Source organism: Chiloscyllium plagiosum, chromosome 5 (assembly GCF_004010195.1).
Source record: "Chiloscyllium plagiosum isolate BGI_BamShark_2017 chromosome 5, ASM401019v2, whole genome shotgun sequence".
In the NCBI taxonomy this organism is placed as follows: Eukaryota; Metazoa; Chordata; class Chondrichthyes; order Orectolobiformes; family Hemiscylliidae; genus Chiloscyllium; species Chiloscyllium plagiosum.
The window spans coordinates 110,245,524-110,269,032 of NC_057714.1; the positions used below are offsets into that span (position 1 = coordinate 110,245,524).

At 41.8% G+C, this 23,509-nt stretch overlaps 1 protein-coding gene across 2 annotated transcripts in view; it reads right to left on the reverse strand.

Moving 5' to 3' along the window:
• LOC122550138 (WD repeat-containing protein 48) overlaps positions 1–23,509 on the reverse strand; it is a 130,018-nt gene that overhangs the window by 82,774 nt on the left and 23,735 nt on the right. For both annotated transcript variants that reach the window (XM_043690779.1, XM_043690778.1), the window contains exon 2: positions 7,838–7,978. In XM_043690779.1, coding sequence (XP_043546714.1) covers positions 7,838–7,978 — 141 coding nt within the window. The remainder of the gene's footprint in view (positions 1–7,837; positions 7,979–23,509) is intronic.

Here is a 23,509-nt window from a genome sequence, read left to right on the forward strand (position 1 = left end):
TCATGAGATGTACAGCACGGAAACAGACCCTTTGGTCCAACCTGTCCATGCCGACCAAATATCCCACCCGCCAGCACCAGGGCCATATCCCTACAAATCCTACCTATTAATATACCCATCCAAATGTTGCAATTGTACCAGCCTCCACCACTTCCTCTGGCAGCTCATTCCATACACGTACCATCCTCTGCGTGAAAAAGTTGTCCCTTAGGTCTCTTTTATATCTTGCCCCTCTCATCCTAAACCTGGTTCTGGACCCTCCCCACCCCAGGTAAAGACCTTGTCTATTTACACTATCCATGCCCCTCACGATTGTATAAACCTCTATAAAGGTCACCCCTCAGTCGATGCTCCACAGAAAACAGCCCCAGCCTTTTCAGCCTCTCCCTTTAGTTCAAATCCTCCAACGCCAGCAAATTTGTTTTAAATCTTTTCTGAACCTTTTCAAGTTTCACAACATCCTTCCGATAGGAATGAGACCAGAATTGCACACAATATTCCAAAAGTGGCCTAACCAATGTCCTGTACAGCCTCAACATGACCTCCCAACTCCTGTACTCAATACTCTAACCAAAGCACACCAAACACCTTCTGCACCTGCACCTCTACTTTCAAGGAGCTATGAACCTGCACTCCAAGGTCTCTTTGTTAGCAACACTCCCTAGGATCCTACCATTCAATGTATAAGTCCTTGCCCTGATTTGCCTTTTCAAAATACAGCACCTTGCATTTATCTAAATTAAACTCCATCTGCTACTTCTCAGCCCATTGACCCATCTGATCAAGATCCTGTTGTAATCGGAGGTAACCTTCTTCGCTATCCACTACATCTCCAATTTTGGGGTCATTTGCAAGCTTACCAACTATACAGATTATGCTCACATCCAAATCATTTATATAAATGTCGAACAGTAGTGGACCCAGCACCGATCCTTGTGGCCCTCCACTGGTCACAGGCCTCCAGTCTGAAAAACAAACTTCCACCACCACCCTCTATCTTCTACCTTTGAACCAGTTCTGTATCCAAATGGCTAGTTCTCCCTGTATTCCATGAGATCTAACCTTGCTAATCAGTCTTTCATGGGGAACCTTGCCGAATGCCTTACTGAAGTCCATATAGACCACGTCCATAGCTCTGTACTCAAACCTCTGAGTTTTTTGAAGAAGTAACAATCAAGTTTGTGAGACATGATTTCCTATGTACAAAGCCATGTTGACTTTCCCTAATCAGTCCTTGCCCTTCCAAATAAGTGTACATGTTCCTTGAACAAGCTCCACATTTCAATTGTGTACATCCCTGCAGTTTCTTCCGCATTCTAAATCTTACCTAATTGCACAATAATTGCCTTTTCCCCAGCTTTAGCTCTAGCCCTGCGGTATACACCTATGCATTTCCATCACTAAAGTAAACGTAACCGAATTGTGGTCACTACCAAAGTGCTCACCTACCTCCAAATCTAACACCTGCCCTGGTTCATTACCCAGTACCAAATCCAATGTGGCCTCGCCTCTTGTTTGTCTATCTACATACTGTGTCAGGAAACCCTCCTGCACACATTAGACAAAACCTGTCCCATGTAAAGTTCGCTAACGATAGCATTTCCAGATAATATTTGGAAAGTTAAAGTCTCCCATAACAACGACCCTGCTACTTTTACATCTATCCAGAAAAATCTTTGCAATCCTTTCTTCTACATCTCAGGAACTTTTTAAAAGAGATCTACAGAAAAATCCCAACAGGGTGACCTCTCCTTTCCTGTTTCTAACTTTAGCCCACACTATCTCAGTAGACAGGTCCTCATCAAATGTCATTTCTGCCACTGTAATACTGTCCTTGACTAAAAGTGTCACGCCTCCTCCTCTTTTACCACCTTCCCTGTTCTTTCTGAAATTTCTAAACCCCTGAACCTGCAACAACCATTCCTGTCCAGTCTCTATCCATATCTCCAAAACGGCCACATCATCAAAGTCCCAGGTACCAACCCAAGTTGCAGTTCATCAACCTTATTCCAGATGCTCTTGGCTTTGAAGTAGACACACTTCAAGCCATCTTCCTGCCTGCCAGTACACTCTTGCGATCTTGAAACCTTATTTATGACCTCACTACTCTCAACATTCTGTACACTGGGGCAACAATTCAGGTTCCCACCCACCCCTGCTAAATTAGTTTAAATCCTCCCGGAGAGCATTAGCATCTATTCCCATAACATCTATTCTCACTGCTCCGAATTCCCAAAGAGACAACTGAAAAAACAAACTAGCAACCTTACCAATCCGGCTCACAGAACTTTTTTTTTAAAGTTAGAGGAGGAGGATGTGTGGGAGATACTGCCTAAGTAGCGTTCTGGGTAAAGCAACTGCCCAAATATACCTCACTTCCTCAGCAGTCTCTGTCTGCTCCTGCTCAGTGTGCACTCTGCCTATACACGAGTTAAGTTTTAAAAGGATTAATGTACCTTCCCGGCAGTCCCTTGGTCCTCGCTCTTGCTGCTGCTGAAAATAGAGGAGTGGGAGCATTTGTAATGACTCAGTATGATTGACCTGCTTTAGAGACTGAACGCTAAAGCAGGTCAGTCATAATAAATCATTACAAATCTCAGATTAGACCTTAGATGAAATAGAGTATGAAGTTTAAGGTACCACACTTTAGAAAAGATGTGAAAGTCTTGGTGAAGGTACGTTGAAGATTTAACAGTAATATAGGAAATACCATGAATAGAAAACTTCACATATGTGGAGAGATGGCAGACGTTGAATTGTTCTTAGAACAAAGGATGTGGGAGAAGAAAGAGAGGAAGAAATTCAAAATTATAAGGGTTTAGATAGAGCAACTAGGGCGAAATTCTCTCAGGAAAATGAGTCAGTTCCCAGAATCATCTATATTTCATACAACTGTTCAGAGAAGCACAAGGAAAAGGTGGAGATTTTTCCCTATACACACACACACACAGGCTTGTAAAAATCTGGAATATTCTACAAGAAAGGTGAGTGGAAGCAGATACTCGTACATTCAAACCTCAACTGAACTTGCCATTGGGGATGACAGTTTGTAGAATAATGGGGGAAAAAAACGGGTGTGGGTTTAAATTGCACAGCTCTTCCAGGCTTTTAAGGAAATGACATACACGTAGCAGCTTGAATGATCACCTTTAGTCTGGCAAAATTCAATATTCAAATTCTTCAGTTACTTTACTGCCATCCTGATACTATACAAATATTAATAGAGATCATGAGCAAGTTGGCAATGGATACATGAGTTCTTGAGGCAATGGGGATTGATGATTGACATTGTTAATGCATTAATAAATTTCTAGATTTCTCAGTACTTAGGCCTCAATCTCTCTTGACATTTCAAACTTTATTACCAATAACAGACTTCTGCAGCATGGAACAAACTGTGCTAAGGAGCGGAGGAGGAAGGGAAAAAGCATTTATTTTTAGCAAGATCAACTGTGCTCTTTGCAATTTAACTGCAGACATTTAAGTGATTTATTTAAGTGAATGGCACAGGCCATTTATAATAAATAGAAACCCAATTTCTATGCTGTTATTCACAATCTTAAAAAGTGACAGTTTTGCTAGACTATTTGCAGAGTCATGTGGAGAAGCGTATTCACTTCGGGTGGCACAATGGCCCAGTAGTTAGCACTGCTGCCTCACAGCGCCAGGGATCTTGGGCAACTGTCTGTGTGGAGTTTGCACATTCGTCCGGTGTCTGTGCGGGTTTCCTAAAATTTACAGTTTGTAGGAATTGTATTAGGTTCCAAAAAGGATATGATTAAGAAAAGAATTATTGGAATGATACAAGAACAGAGACATATCTAGCTATCAGGAAGGATTAAACAGACCAGGCAATTTTCTAATTAAAACAGGATTAAAGAATGCACGCTAGAGATCTTTAGAATTATTAGGGAGTTTGATCGGGTAGATGAGTCCAGAGCTATTGACCATAATAGTCACCAATAAATCCAAGAAGGAACTCTGAGCAACATCATTAACCAAAAGTAGTTAGAAGTGGAGATCACGATGACAGAAGGTGTTTGACGCTAACAACACCAATGCATTTAAGAAGAAGCTAGAGAAGCACAAAAGGAGACAGGTTCACAAGGAAATGTAGAAGCAATTCGATAAAAGGTGCTTTGTGAGAAGTATAAACACCAGTGTATGCTCCAGTGGCATTAATTACAATGGCCAGGCTATGCTATTAGACCACATTATTAACATTGTTTAGTAGACAATAATTAATGGGAGACCCTGGCGATACCAGTAGATATGTTGGGTACGCAGGAACTAAGGTAGAAGGATTCATGCACGTGGGACATTATTTCACGTCAGTTGATTTGATTTGATTGCTGTCACATTTACCGAGATACAGTGAAAAGTGTTGTTTTGCTTGCACAACAGATAGATCATACCACACAAAGGGCAGAGTGCAGAGTTACAGCTGCAAAGAAGGTGCAGACAGAGAGAACAACATTAACATTCAAGAGGTCTGTTCAAAAATCTGATAATAGCAAGGAAGAAGCTGTTCTTTCACCTGTTTGCACTTGTATTCAAACTTCTACATCTTCTGCCCAATGGAAGAGGGTGGAAGAGTGTGTATAACAGGGGTGGGAGGGGGTCTTTGATTATATTGGTTGCTTTCACAAGGCAGCAGGAAGTATAGATGGAGTCACTGGGCTACGTTTGTAACTCTGTCGTCTTGGGAGAAGCAGGCGAGGCTGTAATACATCCAGATAGGATGCTTTCTATGGTGCACCTATAAAGATTGGTAAGAATCTTTGTGGACATGCTAAATTTCCTTAGCCTCCTGAGGAAATAGAGTTGTTGTGCTTTCTTGACTGTCGCATTGATGTGGGTCGACCAGGACAGATTGTTGGTGACCAACACTCCCAGGAACTTGACACTCTTGACTATCTCCACCTCAGCACCACTCCACTTTCTGAAGTCAATGACCAGCTCTTTTGTTTTGCTGACATTAAGGGAGAAACTGTCATCTTTACTCCATGCTGCAAAGCACTCAATCCCTTCAGCGTGTTTTGTCTTGTCGTTGTTCGAGATCCAACCTACAATGGAGTTGTCGTCAGCCAACTTGTAAATGAAGTTGAGGCAGAATATAGTAGGGTCTGAGCATGCAGGGCATCAATGTTGAGGACTACGGTGGAGGAGATACTGTCGCCTATTCTTGCTGATTGCAGTCTATGGATCAGGAAGTTGAGGACCTAGTTACAGAGGCGATAGCTGAGATCTAGGTCTCAGAGTGTGGCAATGAGTTTGTTTGGAATTATGTTGTTGAAGGCAGAGCTGTAGTTAAGTAGGGGCCTGATGTACATATCCTTGCTATCCAGATGTTCCAGGAAGGTGGTACCTGCCATGGATCTGTTGTGCTGTTAGGCAAATTGCAAAGGATTAAGGCATTGTCATAGTTGTGGGCATGTTCACCGAGTTGGGAAGGTGATTTGCAGATGTTTCGTCCCCTGTCTAGGTGACATCTTAAGTGCTTTGGAGCTTCCTGTGAAACGCTGCTGTACTGTCTCTTCTGAATTTATTTGGTTCTGTTCCAGCTACTTTCGATTGCAGATTCTAATAATTTGTTGTAGCAGCCAATATATTGGGTCTAGGTCTGTGTTTGTTAATGGAGTCTGTGAATGAGTGCCAAGCTTCTAGAAATTCTCTGACTGTCCTTTGTCTAGCTTGTCCTATGATCTTTGTGCTGCCCTAGTCGAATTTGTGCTCCTTGTCATTGTGTGTATGGCTACTCGGGACAGCTGTTTGTGGCAGTTAGTGGCTAGTTGGTGCGCGTGAATACAGATTGCTAATTGTCAGCCTGTTTGTCCTATATAGATTTTTGTGCAGTCTTTGCATGGTATCTTGTAAATTACATTAGTCCAGCACATCATGGGTAGAGGGTCTTTTGTTCTAGTGAGTGGTTATGAGCGTGGCTGTTGGTTTATGGGCTATCATGGATCCCAGTGGTTGAAGAAACCTGACTGTTAGTTCCACAATGCTTTTTAATTTCCAGTAGCATGGCTAGTGTTGAGTTGTGGCATGTCCTTATTGCGTTGTCTGTTAGGCATCTGCGGATAAAGTTGTGGGGGTATCAGTGCTTGGTGAATACTCTGTGGAGGTGTTCTTCTTCCTTTCGTAGGTCAACAGTGCATTGTAGCCCTTTTGAACAGGGTTCTAATGCAGCTTCTCTTGTGTGTTTGGGTGGTTACTGTTGTAGTGCAGGACCTGGTCAGTATGTGGGGCTTACCTGTACGCTTTTCTGGTACATTTACCGTTCTCTGTTGTTTCTACCATCACATTCAAGAACGGGAGTAGATTGTTGGTTTCCTCCTCTCACATAAATCTGATCCCTGTGAGTATGGTGTTTATAATCCAGCGTGTGTTCTCAATTTCTGTTCTCTTAATGATAAAAAAAAAGTGTAATCCACATTTCTGATCTTGAGTTTGGGTTGGATTCGTGGGAGGGCTGTTTGTGCCAGTCTCTGCATCACTGCTTCTGCTAAGAGCCCAGAGATGGGTGAGCCCACAGGTTTTCCATTGATCTGTTCACATATTTGGTTGTTGAATGTGAAGTGAGTCTAGTGATTTGAGTATGCTGCCCTTGTTGCTAGGTTTCCCATCATGTCAGCTGTTCTGCTTGTCCAGGAGGTTGGCTGTTGTCTCTATGGCTAAAGTTTTGTCAACTGAAGTGAACAGTGCTGTTACATCAAATGAGACCATTGCTTTGTCCTCGTCTATGTTTTTGTTCTTGAAGTTGTCTAGGAATTCCGGTGACGGTTGCATGGAGTGATTGGATCCACTGACAAGATGTTTAGTTTTTGCTGAAGTTCTTTGCATCAGATTGGGATGTCGAGTCAGTACAAATAAGTTGGACCAAAGCGTTTGTTTCTGTGCTGTATGACTGTAATGCTTTAAGTCCAATAAGACACCTCATAAAACTAGAAATAAATGAACCATCTAAAAGGTCATCAACCTGAAAGATTAACTTCTTTTTCTCTCTCCACATGTCTGACTAGAATATCTCTAAGCTTTTTCTGCTTTCACTTCAGGTTTCTAGCATCTTTAGTAGCTTATTTTAGAATCTGACTGGTTTACCCTCAATGGCTCCCTTTTCTATTAGCTCAAAGACCAGATTTATTAAATTTACTTTCAATGTGGCACACCTATCGTTGACCTGTTTATCCAGGACAACAATCACCAACACCCTTACAAATATTGCACTTAATCAACCTTCAATAGCCAGAAATTGTTAATACTGTTGGAAAGATATAATTAGTTTGAATTCTGAATGACAGATTGACAAATTTTTCACAATCCCAGGAATTAAATTAGTATTTAGATATGAACTTGTGATGCCATTGCATACAAGACTATGGGCGAAGAATGGGAAAATGGGCTTAGAACAGTGAGGTATGTGGATATGACTGGTACAGACTTGATGGACAAAGAGCCTTTCTTCTGTACTGCAAACCTCTCTGACTCGAAGATTCCACAGGGACAGAGGAAGAGGAATGGGCCAATCAGCCCATCAAGCCTACTGATTTGATCATGACCGATTCTCTAGCACAAGACTATTTTCCCCCACACAATCTCCAAATCAAAATTAATGTACATTAGCCCTATAATCTCAATATTTCATGAAAATATTTTCAGGTATTTTGCATCGTGATACAAAAAGGTTGGTGGGAACTCTATTTACACAACGTACATTTTGTACAGATGGAAACTCAACATTCTCCTACTGCCAATTCTAGAATAAATATTGAGATTGCACATTTTAATACTCTTACTGTGTGCAGTGTCAAAGACATGCTCCCAAATTTCTCACCTTGTGTTGGTTGACGCTCCATATCCGGATTATTGAATCGCGACCAGCTGTAAACAGTCTGTTTAATGTGGGATCTAGCTGAAGTGCATTAACGCCATTACGATTATACTTCTCTACTTCATCTCGAATCACATACGATACCTGAAGTCAATAACAGTCAGCCATTAATAACATTACTGCACAAGGGTCGCATCATTACATAAAACAAAAGCTGCCATATAGGCTGAATTATGTCGTGACTACTTATAGGAACAAATATTATTGACGCAGGGAATTAAGATTGCAGCAGCCCTTTTTAAAAAACACCTTTCTTCACATACAGGCTAAAGGAGACTATTTATGAAAACATCCTCCCTATTTTGGTAATTTGTTGAGCAATGTTGAACACTCAGTCAGCCTAGTCCTTTATGTCTATTGTTGTCAAGCCAAACTAGGCACTAGAACTAGAGTTTAACAAATGTAAATAAGATACTACATAACACATACTGTAACTTACATAGGAGAAACTCACTAGAACGTCTGTAGATCTCAAAAGCAGGATAAAACTTTATGATGAAACTTTTCAAAATGCCAGCTTGCAAATCAAAGAATTAGACTGACAATTCTTCACTGCTCTCATAAATCCGGATTTATGGTCAGATTGTATTAACCTTTCCAACCTATTTTACAACTACTTTGCAAGTAAAATAGGCTTTTAGTATCTGAGTGATATTTTAATTCTGGCCATGTGGAACACAGAACATGGAACAGTACAGCACAGTACAAACCCTTCAGCCCACGATGTTGTGCCTAGCATTTACCTTAAACTAAGATCAACCTAACCTACACACCCCTCAATTTACTGCCGCCCATGTGCTTGTCCAGCAGTCGCTTAAATGTCCCTAGTGTCTCTGACTCTACTACCACTGCTGGCAGTGCATTCTACGCACTCACCACTCTGTAAAGAATCAACCTGACATCTCCCCAATACCTTCCTCCAATCACCTTAAAATTATGACCCGTGACAGCCATTTCTGCTCTGGGGAAAAGTCTCTGGCTATCCACTCTAGCTGTGCCTCTCATTACCTCTATCAAGTCAGTTCTCTTCCTCTTCCTTCCAGTGTGAAAAGCCATGGCTCACTCAACCTCTCTTCATAAAACAAGCCCTCCAATCCAAGCAACATTCTAGTAAATCTCCTCTGCAACATCCTTCCTATAATGAGGCGACCAGAACTGGACATAATATCCCAAGTGTGGTCTAACCAGGGTTTGAGAGAGCTGCAGCAAGACGATGCAGCTCTTAAACTCAATCCCTCGTTAAATGAAGGCCATATGCCGCCTTAACAACCCTATCAAATTGGGTGGCAACTTGGAGGGATCTATGTACGTGGACCCCAAGATCCTACTGTTCCTCCACACTGCCAAGAATCCTGTCTTTAACCCTGTATTCAGCATTCAAATTTGACCTTCCAAAATTAATCACTTCACATTTATTTAGTTTGAAATCCATCTGCCACTTCTCAGCCCAGCTCTGCATCCTGTCAATGTTTTGTTGTAGCCTGCATCAGCCCTTGATGCTATCTACAAAACCACTGACGTTTGTGCCAGCAGCAAATTTACTAACACACCCTTCCACTTCTTCATCCATGGCATTTACATAAACTACAAAGAGCAGAAGCCTAAGAACAGAGCCCTGTGTGACACCACTGGTCACTGACCTCCAGGTGGAGTACTTTCCATCCACTACCACTCACTGTCTTCTTTCAGCCAGCCAATTCTGTATCCAGACAGCCAGATTTCCTTGTATCCCATACCTAACTTTCTGAATGAGCCTACCGTGGGAACATTATCAAATGCCTTACTGAAATCTACATTCAGCACATCCACTGCGCGACCTACATCAACTTGTCTCATCACATCCTCAAAGAACTCTATAAGCCTTGTGAGGCATGACCTGCCCATCACAAAGTCATGCTGACTATATTTGGAAAAACGTAGTTTGATTAAAGAGTCATAAATCCTAGCTCTCAGAATCCTTTCCAGTACCTTGCTTACTACAGACATAAGACTGACTGGTCTATAATTCCCAAGGATTTCCCTATTCTCTTTCTTGAACAGAGGAACAACATTCGTCTCCCTCCAATCAGCCTGTACTACTCCCATGGAGAGAGTGAGGATGCAAAGATCATCGCCAGAGGTGCAGCAATCTCATTCCTCACTTCCCCTAGTAACTTTGGATATATATCTGATCCAGCTCTGGGGACTTATCTATCTTGGTGTTTCCCAGAATTTCCAGCACATCCACTTTCTGAATATTGGGCGGCACAGTGGCTCAGTAGTTAGCACTGCTGCCTCACAGCACCAAGGTCCCAGGTTCAATTCCAGCCTTGGGTGACTGTCTGTTTGGAGTTTGCACATTCTCCCAGTGTCTGAGTTTCCTCCGGGTGCTCCGGTTTCTTCCCACAGTCCAAAGATGTGCAGATCAGGTGAATTGGCCATGCTAAATTGCCCGTAATGTTAGCTGCATTAGGGAAATGGGTCTAGGCGGGTTACTCTTCGGAGGGTCGGTGTGGACTTGCTGGGCCAAAGGGCCTGTTTCCACACTGGAGGGAATCAAATCAAAATCTATTCATGCCTATTAACCTGGTCCATGCTGTTCTCACCATCAATAAGACCAGTCTCTAATGAACATTGAAGCAAAAAAACTTATTTGGGGACTCCCTCCACCTCTTCAGATGTGAGGCACAAGTTCCCTCCACTATCTTTGATTGGCCCTACCTTCTCTCCGATTATTCTCTCATTTCTGATCTAAGTGTAGAACATCTTTAGGTTTTCCCTAATCATACCACCAATGCATTTCATAGCTCTCCCCTCAGTCCATTTCGGAGTCCTTTCCTAGCTACCCTGTAATCTTCTAAAGCTGTGTCAGATCCTTGTTCCTCAATCTTAAGTAAGCTTCCTTCTTCCTCTTGATGAGAAACTCCTCTTGTCATCCAAGGCTCCTTTATCTTACCATTCCTTACCTGTCTCAACGAGTATTCAACCCTCGTAACAAGTGCACCTTAAACAGCCTCCACATCTGTGGAGGGGCCAGCGTTGGACTGGGGTGGACCATGTTAAAATCACATAATACAAGGTTATTGTCCAGCTGGTTTATTTGGAATTATAAGCTTTCAGAGCACTGCTCCTTTGTCAGGTAGCTAGTGGGGCAGGATCACAGTACACAGAACTTATAGCGAGAGATCAAAGTGTCATACAACTGATGTGATGTATTGAACAAACCTAGATTGCTGTTAAGACTTTAATCATTTAGAATGGATTGCAGGTTTCAATTCATTAATATGTAAATCCCAGAACTTCTTTTGTGTCACATTGCTGAGATAACTTAAGATGACTGCCTACAGATTGTGTGCCTTTTGACAAAACAAAATGTATTTGCCAATATAAATTCACTCCCACAAACATACGCGTAGAGAGAGAGAGTTTGTGCGTGAGGGAAGAGAGGGAGAATGTGCGCACGTGTGTGTGTGTGTGTGTGAGTGTGACAGTATATGCCTGCGAGAGGATGCGCACGCGAATGCAGGTGCGTGTATGGCTGTGTGCACATGTGAGAGCGGGGTCACCTGTATTGTGACATGAACACACCTTCAATGCATTGCCTGAGCTGAGATTTCACTTCTTTAAAATATATAAAACCTTAAGCTATCTCAGGAATGTGACTTGAAAGAATGAGATTTAGATATTAATGAATCCTGCGCCCATTCCAAGTGATTAAAGACTTAACAGCAATCTAGGTTTGTACAATACATCACACCAGTTGTATGACACTTTGCATAATGAAATGCAGTCAAAGGTACGGTATGAGCGCAATATTTTTCCCCTTTCATTCCTGCATTTCATGAGAGACTCCAGTGGTAATGTTGGTCCATCTCAATAATTGAAACATCATTGCTGGATGTGGAAGACAGCTAGATTCCCACTCATTAACAGCTTCAGCAACTTAATTCATCCATAGAGGCAGGTACTACTCCACTTTTGACTACTTCTGGATACCTGGTACGTGACCAGACAGAAGCTTGAGCATCTGCCCATAAAATCAGACAAGAGCATCATTTGCTCGATAGCTGCATTCACAGAATAGCCTCGTGAAGACTCAATACTTTTACGCCCATCATTGATCCAAGTAGTTCAGCATCCATTTTGAAAGAAACTGATTGACCTCAGTGTCAGTTCAGGAATGGGATTTGCAGCTTTCATACCTGCATCGAATTGTTTTGCAATTTTCTTTTCAGAAAATGATTGCATTTACTTTGTGCAGTGTCCAGTTCACTTCATGTTCATGTCTACATAAAAAGGAGACCTGAATTTGGGACAGACATGGGAGCAACTGAATTTACTTACTACCACTTACTACTAAACACTACAATATTGTTTTACAACTGCTAAAATATACCACCTTACAACATTCATCTTTATTTTCTTGCCATTAAGTACTTTTTTTCTGAATGACAGTTGTACTACATTTCGAATGATTGCTTCCCAGGGATTAAGATCCATTTGCTTCACGTCTAAAAGTGCAATTAAAAAGAAAATGATTCTTTACTCAAATGATGAACCACAGCAGGGCCAGCACATTAACAAACCACTGATTCTAGATCAACGAGGACAGCTGTCAAGCCTAAGTTTCCCCCACCACACCACATCCAACCCTCAACCCAGCACATGCCAACACCCTTCCCCCCACCCACCCCCTCACCTCCTTCAGCCCCGTTAGGAGCCCCCAAAACCCCACCCCCAAGCCTTGCCACATATTTACTATCGCCCCTGACTTCAAACACTGAGACTGAACGGTCTGTCTTCAGGAAAGGGCTCACATTTGTGCCCGTTTGCCCCCTGTCACAACATGGAGCTGTTTTGCCACTACTGGCTCCGTGCCCCCTTCTTTGACACAATCTCCCAAACTCCCTTTTAACCCCCCCAATTCTCCTGCCTCCAACCTTCCTCCTCCACTTGGTCACCTCCCGCCAGCCTTGTACGCACCCTAGACGTCTTCATTGCAGACTGCCAACATGACATCGGCTGCCTCAATCTCTCCACACCCCTCACCCACTCCAATCTCACCCCTCCGAATGTGCAGTGCTCCACTCTCTACCCCGGTGTCACCAAACCAGCTGACAAAAGCAGGACGGCGGCAGTCTATGTCACAGAGGCCAAACGCCAACTCTCCGCCACCACATCCTACCTCCCTCTTGCCAATGACCCCACTGTGACCCATCAGGCCAAAAACACTTGCACTGTCTGTGCCCTCATTGCCTCTGGTGATCTCCCAACCACTGCTTCCAAACTCAGTTCCCCAGCACCATGTTGCCCAGTTCTGCCTTCTCCAAGATCTGCAAGCCCAAACTACCCTAGCCGACCCATCATCCTGGCATGCTCCTACCCCACCAAACTCATCTCGTCCTTATCTCAAGTCCATTCTCTCCCCCTTAGTTCAGGCACTTCTTACCTACATCCGGGACACCAACAATGCTGTCTACCTCTTCAGTGACGGCCAGTTTCCTGGTCCCCAGAGCTTTACCTTCACGATAGGCGTGCAGTCTTTATAAATGTCCATACCCCACAAGACTACCTCCAAGCTTTCCGCTCCTTCCTTTCCAACAGTCCCATCAAGTCCCCCTCCACCCATACCCTCCTCCACCTTGCCAAACTGGTCTTCACCGTTAATAACATTTCCTTTAACTCTTCCCATTTCCTTTAAATCCAAGGGATGGCCATGGGCACTTGGATGGGCCCCAGCTATACCTGCCTTTTTGTTAGCTAAGTCAAATGGTCCCTCTTCAGTACCTACATAGGCACTGTGCCTCAACTCTTCTGCAGTTGCTTCAATAACTGCATTTGTGTAGCATCCTGCACCCAGGTTGAATTGGAACAGTTCAGTGACTTAGTCCACAACTTTCACCCAGCCCTCAAATTCACTTGGTTGATCTTGGATACCTCCCTCCCCTTTCTTGATTACTCTATTTCCATCTCTGGCGACAGTCTCCAGATATTTACTACAAGCCCGTAGACTTTAAACTTTCTGGACTACACCACCTGTTACCCAGTATTCAGCAAGAAATCCATCCCATTCTCCCAATTCCTCCGCTCAGACAAGGAGACATTCCACTCCCAAACATCCCAGATGTCCATCTATTTTGAACGTGCCTTTCCCCCCCTCCATTAGCCAGACAGTCTTCCACCGCACCACTTCTATTGGGTTTGGGGGAGGGTGGGGGTTTAGAGCAGTGGAACGTGGAATAAAGTCACAGGCATCCTTGTCCTCACCTACCACCCCATCAGTCTCTGCATTCAATGCATCATCCTTAAACACATCTGCCAACTCAAACTAGACCCCACCATCAAGAACATCTTCCCCTCCCCACCTTCCACAAGGACCGTTCCCTTCACCAATCCTTGGTTTGCACCACTCTCCCCACTGAACCCACAGGTACCTTCCCTTGCAACCAGAAAATATCCAAAACCTGCTAGCACACTAACCCCCCCTCCCCCCCATATCTTCCACCTGGGCATCCTAAAGTAAGGACGACTCAACATCGAGTTCTCCAATTTCAAATAACCTCCCTTCCCAGCCCCTCCCAACACTTCCACTCTTTCTGCCCACCTACTGGATTCATTCCTTCCATTGACCAACCAGCTTGTACCCTCTACCTGTCTTCACCTATCCCTACTTCACCACCCTGCCCCCACCACCCCTTCACACATACACACACCCCACCCTGCGCCCTGAAGGGTTACACCCACAACATCGCCTTCTCCAGCTCCTGATGCCACCTGGCTTGCTGCATTCTTCCAGCCTCTTGCAGTAAGCCTCAGTTTACAGCAGAAACTCAAAACACAGCCTTTTACAAGGTCACTTTCAGCCCTTAGCAAGGCTTGAGAGACATATGCTTGAAATATTAAGATTTATTAATAAAATCAGTCAAAATAAAATTGAGGCAAAGATGGACATTAACAAACTATTACCCATTTTCTAATGGAAGAGGTTGAAATTATCTGTTACATTAATAAATGCAAGGTCCACATTTACGTTTTTGTGTTGCTGTTGAAAACAATAAAAACTTGAATTAACTTCATTACTCTCATAACTGTCAAATTAGTGCAATTATCTTTATAAAGTAGAAATCAATCCAACTTTACCCAGTTAAAAAAAAAATCAGCCTGATTTGCGCAAATAAATTTTTTGAAAATATAATTCTAAACACCAAAAACAAAAGAAACATCTTTACATCTTCACCCGGGAACCTCAGCATCACAGATACCAGTCTTCAACAATTCAGTTCACCCCATGCAAAATCAAAAGATTTGAAGACACCAATATTGCAATATCCCAATAATAATACTGAAGATTTGTGCTCCAGAATTAGCTGCATGATAGTCAAACTGTTCCAGTAGAGGTACAACACAACCCAATGTGAAAAATTGCCCAGATATATCCTAAACCTAATGAAGAAAGAGCAGGACAAATCCAACCCTGTCAATCACTGCTCTTTCAATCTACTCTCAAATGGTCAAAGTGATGGAAGTAGTAATGAACAATACTATTATACATCACACTCAAAAGAAATAATCAGCTCAATGACGTTCAGTTTGGGTTCAACCAGGATCACTTGGCCCCTGACCTCATTAGAGTTCATGATGAAGGGCATTTGCCCGAAACGCCGATTTTCCTGCTCCTCGGATGCTGCCTGACCTGTTGTGCTTTTCCAGCACCACTCTAATCTAAACTCATTAGAGTTTTGGCCCAGTAATGGGCAAAAGAGTTGAACTGGAGGCGACTGCCCTTAACTATAAGGCAGCATTGAACAGAGTATGGCATCAAGGAGCCCAAGCAAAAACTACAGTCAATGGGAGTTCAGGGTAAAACTCTTTTCTGATTGGAAACATACCTAGCAGAAAGGGTGATGTTTGTTGTAGTTGGATGTCAACAACAGCAGGTATGTGGGAACATTAATGCATGCAAGTTCCCCTCTAAGCCACACAGCATCCTGATTTGGAATGTATCTCCATTCCTTCAGAGTTTTTGGGTCAAAAACCTGGAACTCCATCTAAACAGTACTGAAGGTGTCCTATACCCCAGGATTTGCAGCAGTTCAAGAGACAGCTTATCAACACCTCCGCCAAGGCAATAAAGAATGGACAATAAGCACTGGCCTTGATCTGACTTTCTGGTGCAAGTTAATAAATAACTATTATTAGTTATCACTACCTCTAAGCCAGGAGTCCTTTGAGTTGTCCCACCTGCTCCATAGATGTTTCATAACATATTAGATTAGATTAGATTACTTTACAGTGTGGAAACAGGCCCTTCGGCCCAACAAGTCCACACCGACCCGCCGAAGCACAACCCACCCATAACTCTACATTTACCCCTTACCTAACACTACGGACAATTTAGCATGGCCAATTCACCTGACCTGCACATCTTTGGACTGTGGGAGGAAACCGGAGCACCCGGAGGAAACCCATGCGGTCACGGGGAGAATGTGCAAACTTCACACATTGAACCCGGGTCTCTGGCGTTCTGAGGCAGCAGTGCTAACCACTGTGCCACCGTGCCGCCCATGCTGATTAAAAAAGATTGGCCTAGCCAGCAATGTCCATGTGGACAAATGTAAAAAAAGTAGAAGTTAATGAAGCAGTTAATAAAAAGATCTCTCAAACATGGCATCTGCCAAACTGTCAGAGGAGCACAGAGATCACCTTGCCAGTGTTTTAAATATTAAACAAAATGGGGCGAGAGGGGTTCATTTGGGCTGGGTCATAATTTGGTGCAGCAAGTCTGCTAATGGCATCATGCAAATTTAGCTTTTTAAAAATCATGTGGCAAGTTTCTTTTAAAATTCACCTTGGAATGTGAATATTGCTGACAATACCAACATTTATTCCCAATTCCTAGTCACCCTCGAGACCAGTGGTGAGCCATTTTGTTGAACTGCTATGATCCATGTGGTGTGAATATTCCCACAGGGATTTTAGGAAGGGAGCTCCAGAATTTTGACAGAGTGGCAGTGAAAGAATGACAATTCAGGATGATGTGAGCTTGGATGGAAAATAGTGGTATTTCAATTAATTTACAGCCCTCGTCTTTCCCTGGTTCACAAACTGGTTCCTGGAATGAGACAATTGCAGGTTTGGAAGGTGATGTCAAAGGAAGACTTGGCAAGTTGCTGCTGTGCATCTTGCATAAAGTGCATGCTGCTGTGAGTGTATGCCTTGGGTGAAGAGAGAGAATGCTGCAAGTGGTTGATAGGGTTCTAATCAAGACAGCTGCTTGGCACTCAATGGTGTCAAGCTTCTCGAATATTAGAGCAGTTGCACTCATCCAGGCAAGTGGTCAGTATTCAATTACTCTGCTGACTTGTGCCTTATAAATGGACAGTTTTTGATGAGTCAAGAAATAAGCTTCCTCAGAATTCCAAACAACTGACCTAAAGTCATAATGTTTTATGACTGATTAGAAATTAAACTAGACTAAATGGTAAAGCCCCAGCTTCATGCCATTGACTGTGGGCAATTCAATAACAGGATTGTACATGGGATGTTAAAAAGGAGAGTAATCGTGAATTCAAGCTATATTCAATTTACAGGGTTGCACTAGATCAAACGTTTAAATTGTCTCAAGTGTTCAGCTTGCGGTGGTGGTAACCAATTCTGAAACTGGATAGATGCACAGGATCAAGAGAAACCATTATTCAACCATTTGAGCCTGCTATATATCATTCAAGATGATCATGGCCGATCTTGGTCTTCAAATTCACTTTCCCATCTTCTCTCCAGAGAAACCAAAAATTTGTCTATCCCAAACAGAAATGCCTGAAATGATGGCACATCCACAATTCTATTAAAAATAGGATATCCAACCTCAGCACACTTAAATCCTTATCCTAAAATAGGGCACCTCATTGTTTTGGATTCCCCAAACAAGAGAAATAAACATCTCAGCAGATCCTGGTGAAACCTCTTTGTAAGCTTGGATATTTCACCAAGACCACCATTCTTCGTCTCAACTACACAGAGATTGTGGGTTCAAAGTACTCAACCTTAAATCATAGGACAACTGTCTTATACTAGGAACCAATTAGTGAACCTTCAAGACACCGACTCCAAACTAATTATATCCTTCTTTAAAATACAGAAACTAAAACTATATATAATATTCCGGGGCAGGTAAGAAATATTCCCCACACCACTGTAACACAACTTGATGTAAAGTGGTTTCAGAGGTATTTGGGCAGGTTTGTAAAATGATCTGACTGAAAATATAAGTGGTCTGATTAGTAAGTTTGCAGACGACATGAAAATTGATAAAAGTTTTGGATAGTGAGGAACATTGCCAAAGGATACAGCAGGACATAGATCAATTGGAAAGTTGGGCAGATAGAATTTAATCTGGACAAGAATCAGGTGATGCATTTTGGGAGGTTAGATATAAGAGGAAAGTGGACAAGTTGACATTGCAATTGTATAAAACTTTACTTAGGCCAGGAGTAGTATTGCATGCAGTTCTGGTTGCCATACTATAAGAATAAGGACGTTTGGGAGAAGTTGCAAGAGAGGTTTACCAGGATGCTGCCTGGATGGGAGTGTATTAGTTATAAGAAGAGGATAGACAAACTTGGATTGTTTTCGCTCGAGTGTCTGAAGCCAAGGGTAACCTGATAGAACAATATAAAATTATGAGAGGCATAGATAGAATGGATAGTCAAAGTATTTTCCCCAGGTTGGAAATGTCAAATACTAGGATGCATAGCTTTAAAATAAAAAGGGGAAAACGTTTGAAGATGAGTTGCACAAGGCAATTTTCTTTTTGAAACCTCAGAGGGTGGTAGATGTGTGGAATGTGCTGGACACATGAATAGGCAGGGAAAAGAGGGAAATAGACCATGTGCAGGCAAGTGGGATTAGTTTAGAATGTCATTATGGTCAGTGTAGATGGTAGGCTGAGGGACCTGTTTCTGTGCTGTACAGTTCTACGTTCTAAATAAATGGGGCAAGAACATGGCAGATGGAATACAATGTAGAAAAATGAGGGGTGACCCATTTTGATATGAGTGACAGAGTATTTCTTAAATGGTAAGAGGTTGGAAAGTGTAGATGTACAAAGAGACCTAGATGTCCTTATCAATGTCACTGAAAACTAATTTCCAGATGCAGCAAACTATTAGGACAGTTAATTGAATATTAGTGAGAGAGAGAGAGCGAGAGCGAGAAAAAAAAGGAAAGAAAAAGGAAAGAAAGAAGAGAGAAAGAAAAAAAAAGCGCAGGGACATGAGTTGCCAGCATTCTCTGGAAGAGCAGTTTCTCAATGAATTATATAGTCATTTTACAGGGAGAAGCATCCAGATAAGGCAGCAAACATTAACTGGGTGACTGTTACAATCAACGAGTATCAATAGCAGAGACCAAGTCCTTTACTGTTGTACAATGAATGTTCTTAACCTTGTTAACTGGATTCATACAATGGATACGTTTCCCCATGTTAGCTGACCTTGCATACTGAATGTTTCCAATATTATTAAATAGATCTACATAATGACTGCTTTTCTACCTTGTTAACCCATTACCCTTGTCTCCACTACCCCATTGTTAACTAAGTTCTTACCTGATCTGAGTCATGCTTAGCTGAACCTCTTGTTTCACAAAACACAGAACTTAACTCTTTCCCTGCCTGCTTATACCCTATACACATACTCATTTGTTCAAAGAATAGCAGGTCAGCCCCATGAAGAGACATTGAGAAAACAGGACCTTTATTTTCTAGAGTTTCAATGAGTGAGAAGTGATCTCATTGAAATATACAAAACACTTAGGTGGAAACACAAAGAAACAAACATGAAGCTCCACACTATGTTCATATTCTATGGCAAGCTTCACCCCTTTCAGACTTAATAATAGAAATTGCTGGAAAAGCTCAGCAGATCTGACAGTATCTGTGGAGAGAAATCAGAGTTAATGTTTTGGGTCCAGTGACCCTTCCTCAGAACTTTTCAGACTTATTCTGTTTAAAGCCCACATTCATGCCAAACAAGTATTGTTTACCCTTTCTGTATATAAAGACAGAATGGCAAGGCAATGTGGTTTCAAGCTGAAATTGTCAGAGAGAGATCATAATTTCTTGCTAAAAAGAAGGTATGAAAAGTGAAAACTTGTGCAGTTATGACTGGCTCAATAAGGGCCAAATGCTTAGCAGGCCAGCTCAGGTGAGCATCTCAATATTTAGCATTTTGTACTGCTGATTTTCAGAAGCTTCCAACAACTATAATCAAAGTAGCTTGCATGGAATAGGAAGGTGCAAGATTATTATTGTATAGATTTTCATTTGCGCAATTGTAAAGATTATGCAAGAGGGTCGTGGGTTGGGATGATAATCACACAGAAGCCTGAACGGACTTTAAATTTTATCTCAAAACACACTTTTGTGCTTAACTTAATTTACCAATCTTGCAACATTTACCATTCACAGTTCAATGCAAAGTCTATTACTGCATCACCAGGTGTGCTCCACAGCACAAAGGTCAAATTGCATAATTTAATTGAAATCTAACAGAGAGGAGATATTCAGATTTACTCAGAACCAACACAGACCTTACAGAAGGAAAGGATTATATGAAAAAAAAATTCAGGATGTAATTTATGCAGAAGTGTCAACACACTGTTACCAATTTCATGCTACACAGACACAGAGGCAGCATACCAAATGCTGATTCAGTGCCTGACAATAAGCAGACAGCACCCAGTAGAAAAAGCAAAAACAGGCTTGTACCAAGCACAGAATTGAAGTGCAAGGTCTCTTTTCTTTTTTCACCAACATGTCAGTGTTTAAAGAGTGGGATTAACGGTATTTCCAAGAATCAAATCGGCAAATGCAACTTACAGGTAGGTTTCTAATAAACAGTCAAGCAAGCATAGGACAAACCAGACGTGGTTCACTTTGTACCCCTGTTGTCTCTGAATGAGGGGGTGTAGGCTTGGGCACAAAAAAATAACATCTGATGTTTCTTGCGTATTTACCAATGGAATGCTTCACTGTTGAAGTTGCTTAAGGTTTTGTCTCCTCAGGTAAGACATAAAATGTCCCATTGTACTATTCTGAAGAACAGCAGAGAAGCTACTTCCAGTGTCTGCTAAATATTTATCCCTCAAATCATTAAAAGTGGCTGTGCTTGTGGGATCTTGCTGTGCGCAGTATTACCTTCTTAAAAGTAATATTTTCCCAGATCAAGACTTGGAGTCTTAAAGACTTAGGAATTCTAAGTTTAATGATGAAAGTACATTATCTATTAAATAGGTTTTCATACCCAAACCTAAACACAGGAGAATTTGTACTAATTATTTTCAGATCACTCCAACATTCCAATTCAGTACCACAATTGGGCGAATTGCTTTCTTTTTGCAATATTTCCTTTTGATTGTCAAATTTCTGGTTACGTATTTTTCAATTCATGATTTGTGTTAATATATGCAATGTCTATATCATGGGGTTCCAAAATTATTGAAGATAAGGAGGTAATGAGCTTTAGTTAAAAAAAAAGTCTTTAAAAAAGTTCCTTTGCCGAAAATGCATCATTTGCCAGTCAGGTGACGACATGCAGAGACACAAAAATTAATACATAAAATTGAAAAAATAATGAATGAACATTAACCTCAAAGCAATGACTTGGTAGATGACCAGATCTCAACATTGAACGTACTCTTCAATTCTACATAAAGCAAATTTTGGGCAATTACTTTCTTCACTCCAGTGAAAAGCTGAAATGATTTTCCATGGGTGTAGCAAAGAGGAACAAGAGAAATTCAATCTATCAACTCAGACCAGCAGCAAATTTAGAAAGCAGCACTGATGCCCCAAGAGAGGTCCAAGTCTAGATCAACAACATCATCATTCCTAGCAAGTCACTGAAGATGCCCAAACATGAGCGGAAATGGGGAAAACTAAACATTTTTAAAAGTTCAAATTGTGAGAGATAGCCTAGGGCTCAAATTGGACTACAGTAAAATACAGATTTGAATTCTTAATTGTGCAGAGCATTAGAATACCAGAATGGTAGGATTTAGGATTGCACAAAGTATTCCCAATCATGCATGCAGGAGCAATGCAAAGGCTGGAAACTTCCTCACAGAGAGGGACAGAATCTCAGAATTGTCACAGCTCTGGGCAGTAAATGAGATGCTTTACCTTAAAAGGTGCAGCCATTGTCAAAAATGCAGATCTGTATCCACAGTGGGCTTTAAGTACATGTTTGGATTTATCTTACTCTAATGATAAGATACTTGTTATTCCACTGGGCTCTATGCCCTCCATGTCTGTTGTTTCTGGGGGTTACACGTAAGCAGGTGGAAACGTAAACAAGAGACCTGGGAGCAAGTTGCTTGACGACATGTTCAGCTGGATAATTTAAAAACATGTTTGCACCCTCAAATAAAAGAGAAAAACAGAGAATCCAACATGGATCATTTGTTCAAATTGGAAAAAGACAAGGGGAAAATGATGTCAGGATATAGTTGTTAAAGCTAGACTGTTCCCTTCTATTATTTAGCAGTGTTGAAGTCTATCATAAGTAATGGTTTATATAGTAATTGCATTTGCCAAACAGAAGCACTGGGTCACGGTATTTACTTCATATAAAATCTCATAGCTATGACAGTTGATCAAGTGTTTAAAATAGCTGGAGTTTGAAATCTAGCATTACAAGTCTAAAATGCATTCTAACAGTAGCACAGAATTGATGCCAAACAGAGATACTTCAATTGTTAAGCCTGCATGTTTTGGCTGCTTATACATTTTGACAGCCAGTGACAATGTCAGGAAGCTCTCTGCACAGTGATTCCACATGCAGCTACCCAGTTAGGGCCATGAATTCATTATTGTATACAGGGAGGCTTTTCAGCCCATTATGTCAATGCCAGTTCTTTGTAGAGTAGTCTAGTCAGTCCCAATTTCCCTGTCTATCCCGTAGGCTTAGTCACCTCAAGCGCCCTCTCAATTTTCTTTTCTGAAATCATTAGTGTAAGGTAAAATTACGCTAACACTTGGTTATTGTGATCAGAGATGGTGAAAGAGAGCAAATGAGATTTTTCCAAATAGATGAGTCAAAATGGTATTTTCTCATTGAGTCACATAGTAGAATCAAACACTTATTACATAGAGTAATGAGTTTTTGAATATTTCAAAGGTTAAGGCAGGAGCACAGGATGATCTGTTATATGGGCTTTGCATCTCTCTATACTGGGTAAAAACTGCAGATGCTGGAAACCAGATTCTAGATTACAGTGGTGCTGGAAAGGCACAGCAGGTCAGGCAGCATCCGAGGAGCAGGAAAATTGATGTTTCGGGCAAAAGCCCATCATCGGGGCTTTTGCCCGAAACATCAATTTTCCTGCTCCTCGGATGCTGCCTGACCTGCTGTGCTTTTCCAGCACCACTCATCTCTCTATATACTGTCAGGGGCATATTTTTACAAGAGCGGAAGTCTGAGAGATGCAATGAGTTAGAACAGAACCCTTTCATCTGTGGGGACTAGGGTGCGAGTCCAGCCAAAACAGATCATAAAACCTCTTCTCAAGCCCCTGAAAGCTTTAGACTACATTCCTATTGGCTCTAAAAGTGTAAGCCTGTCCCAATCTGGCTGCTGT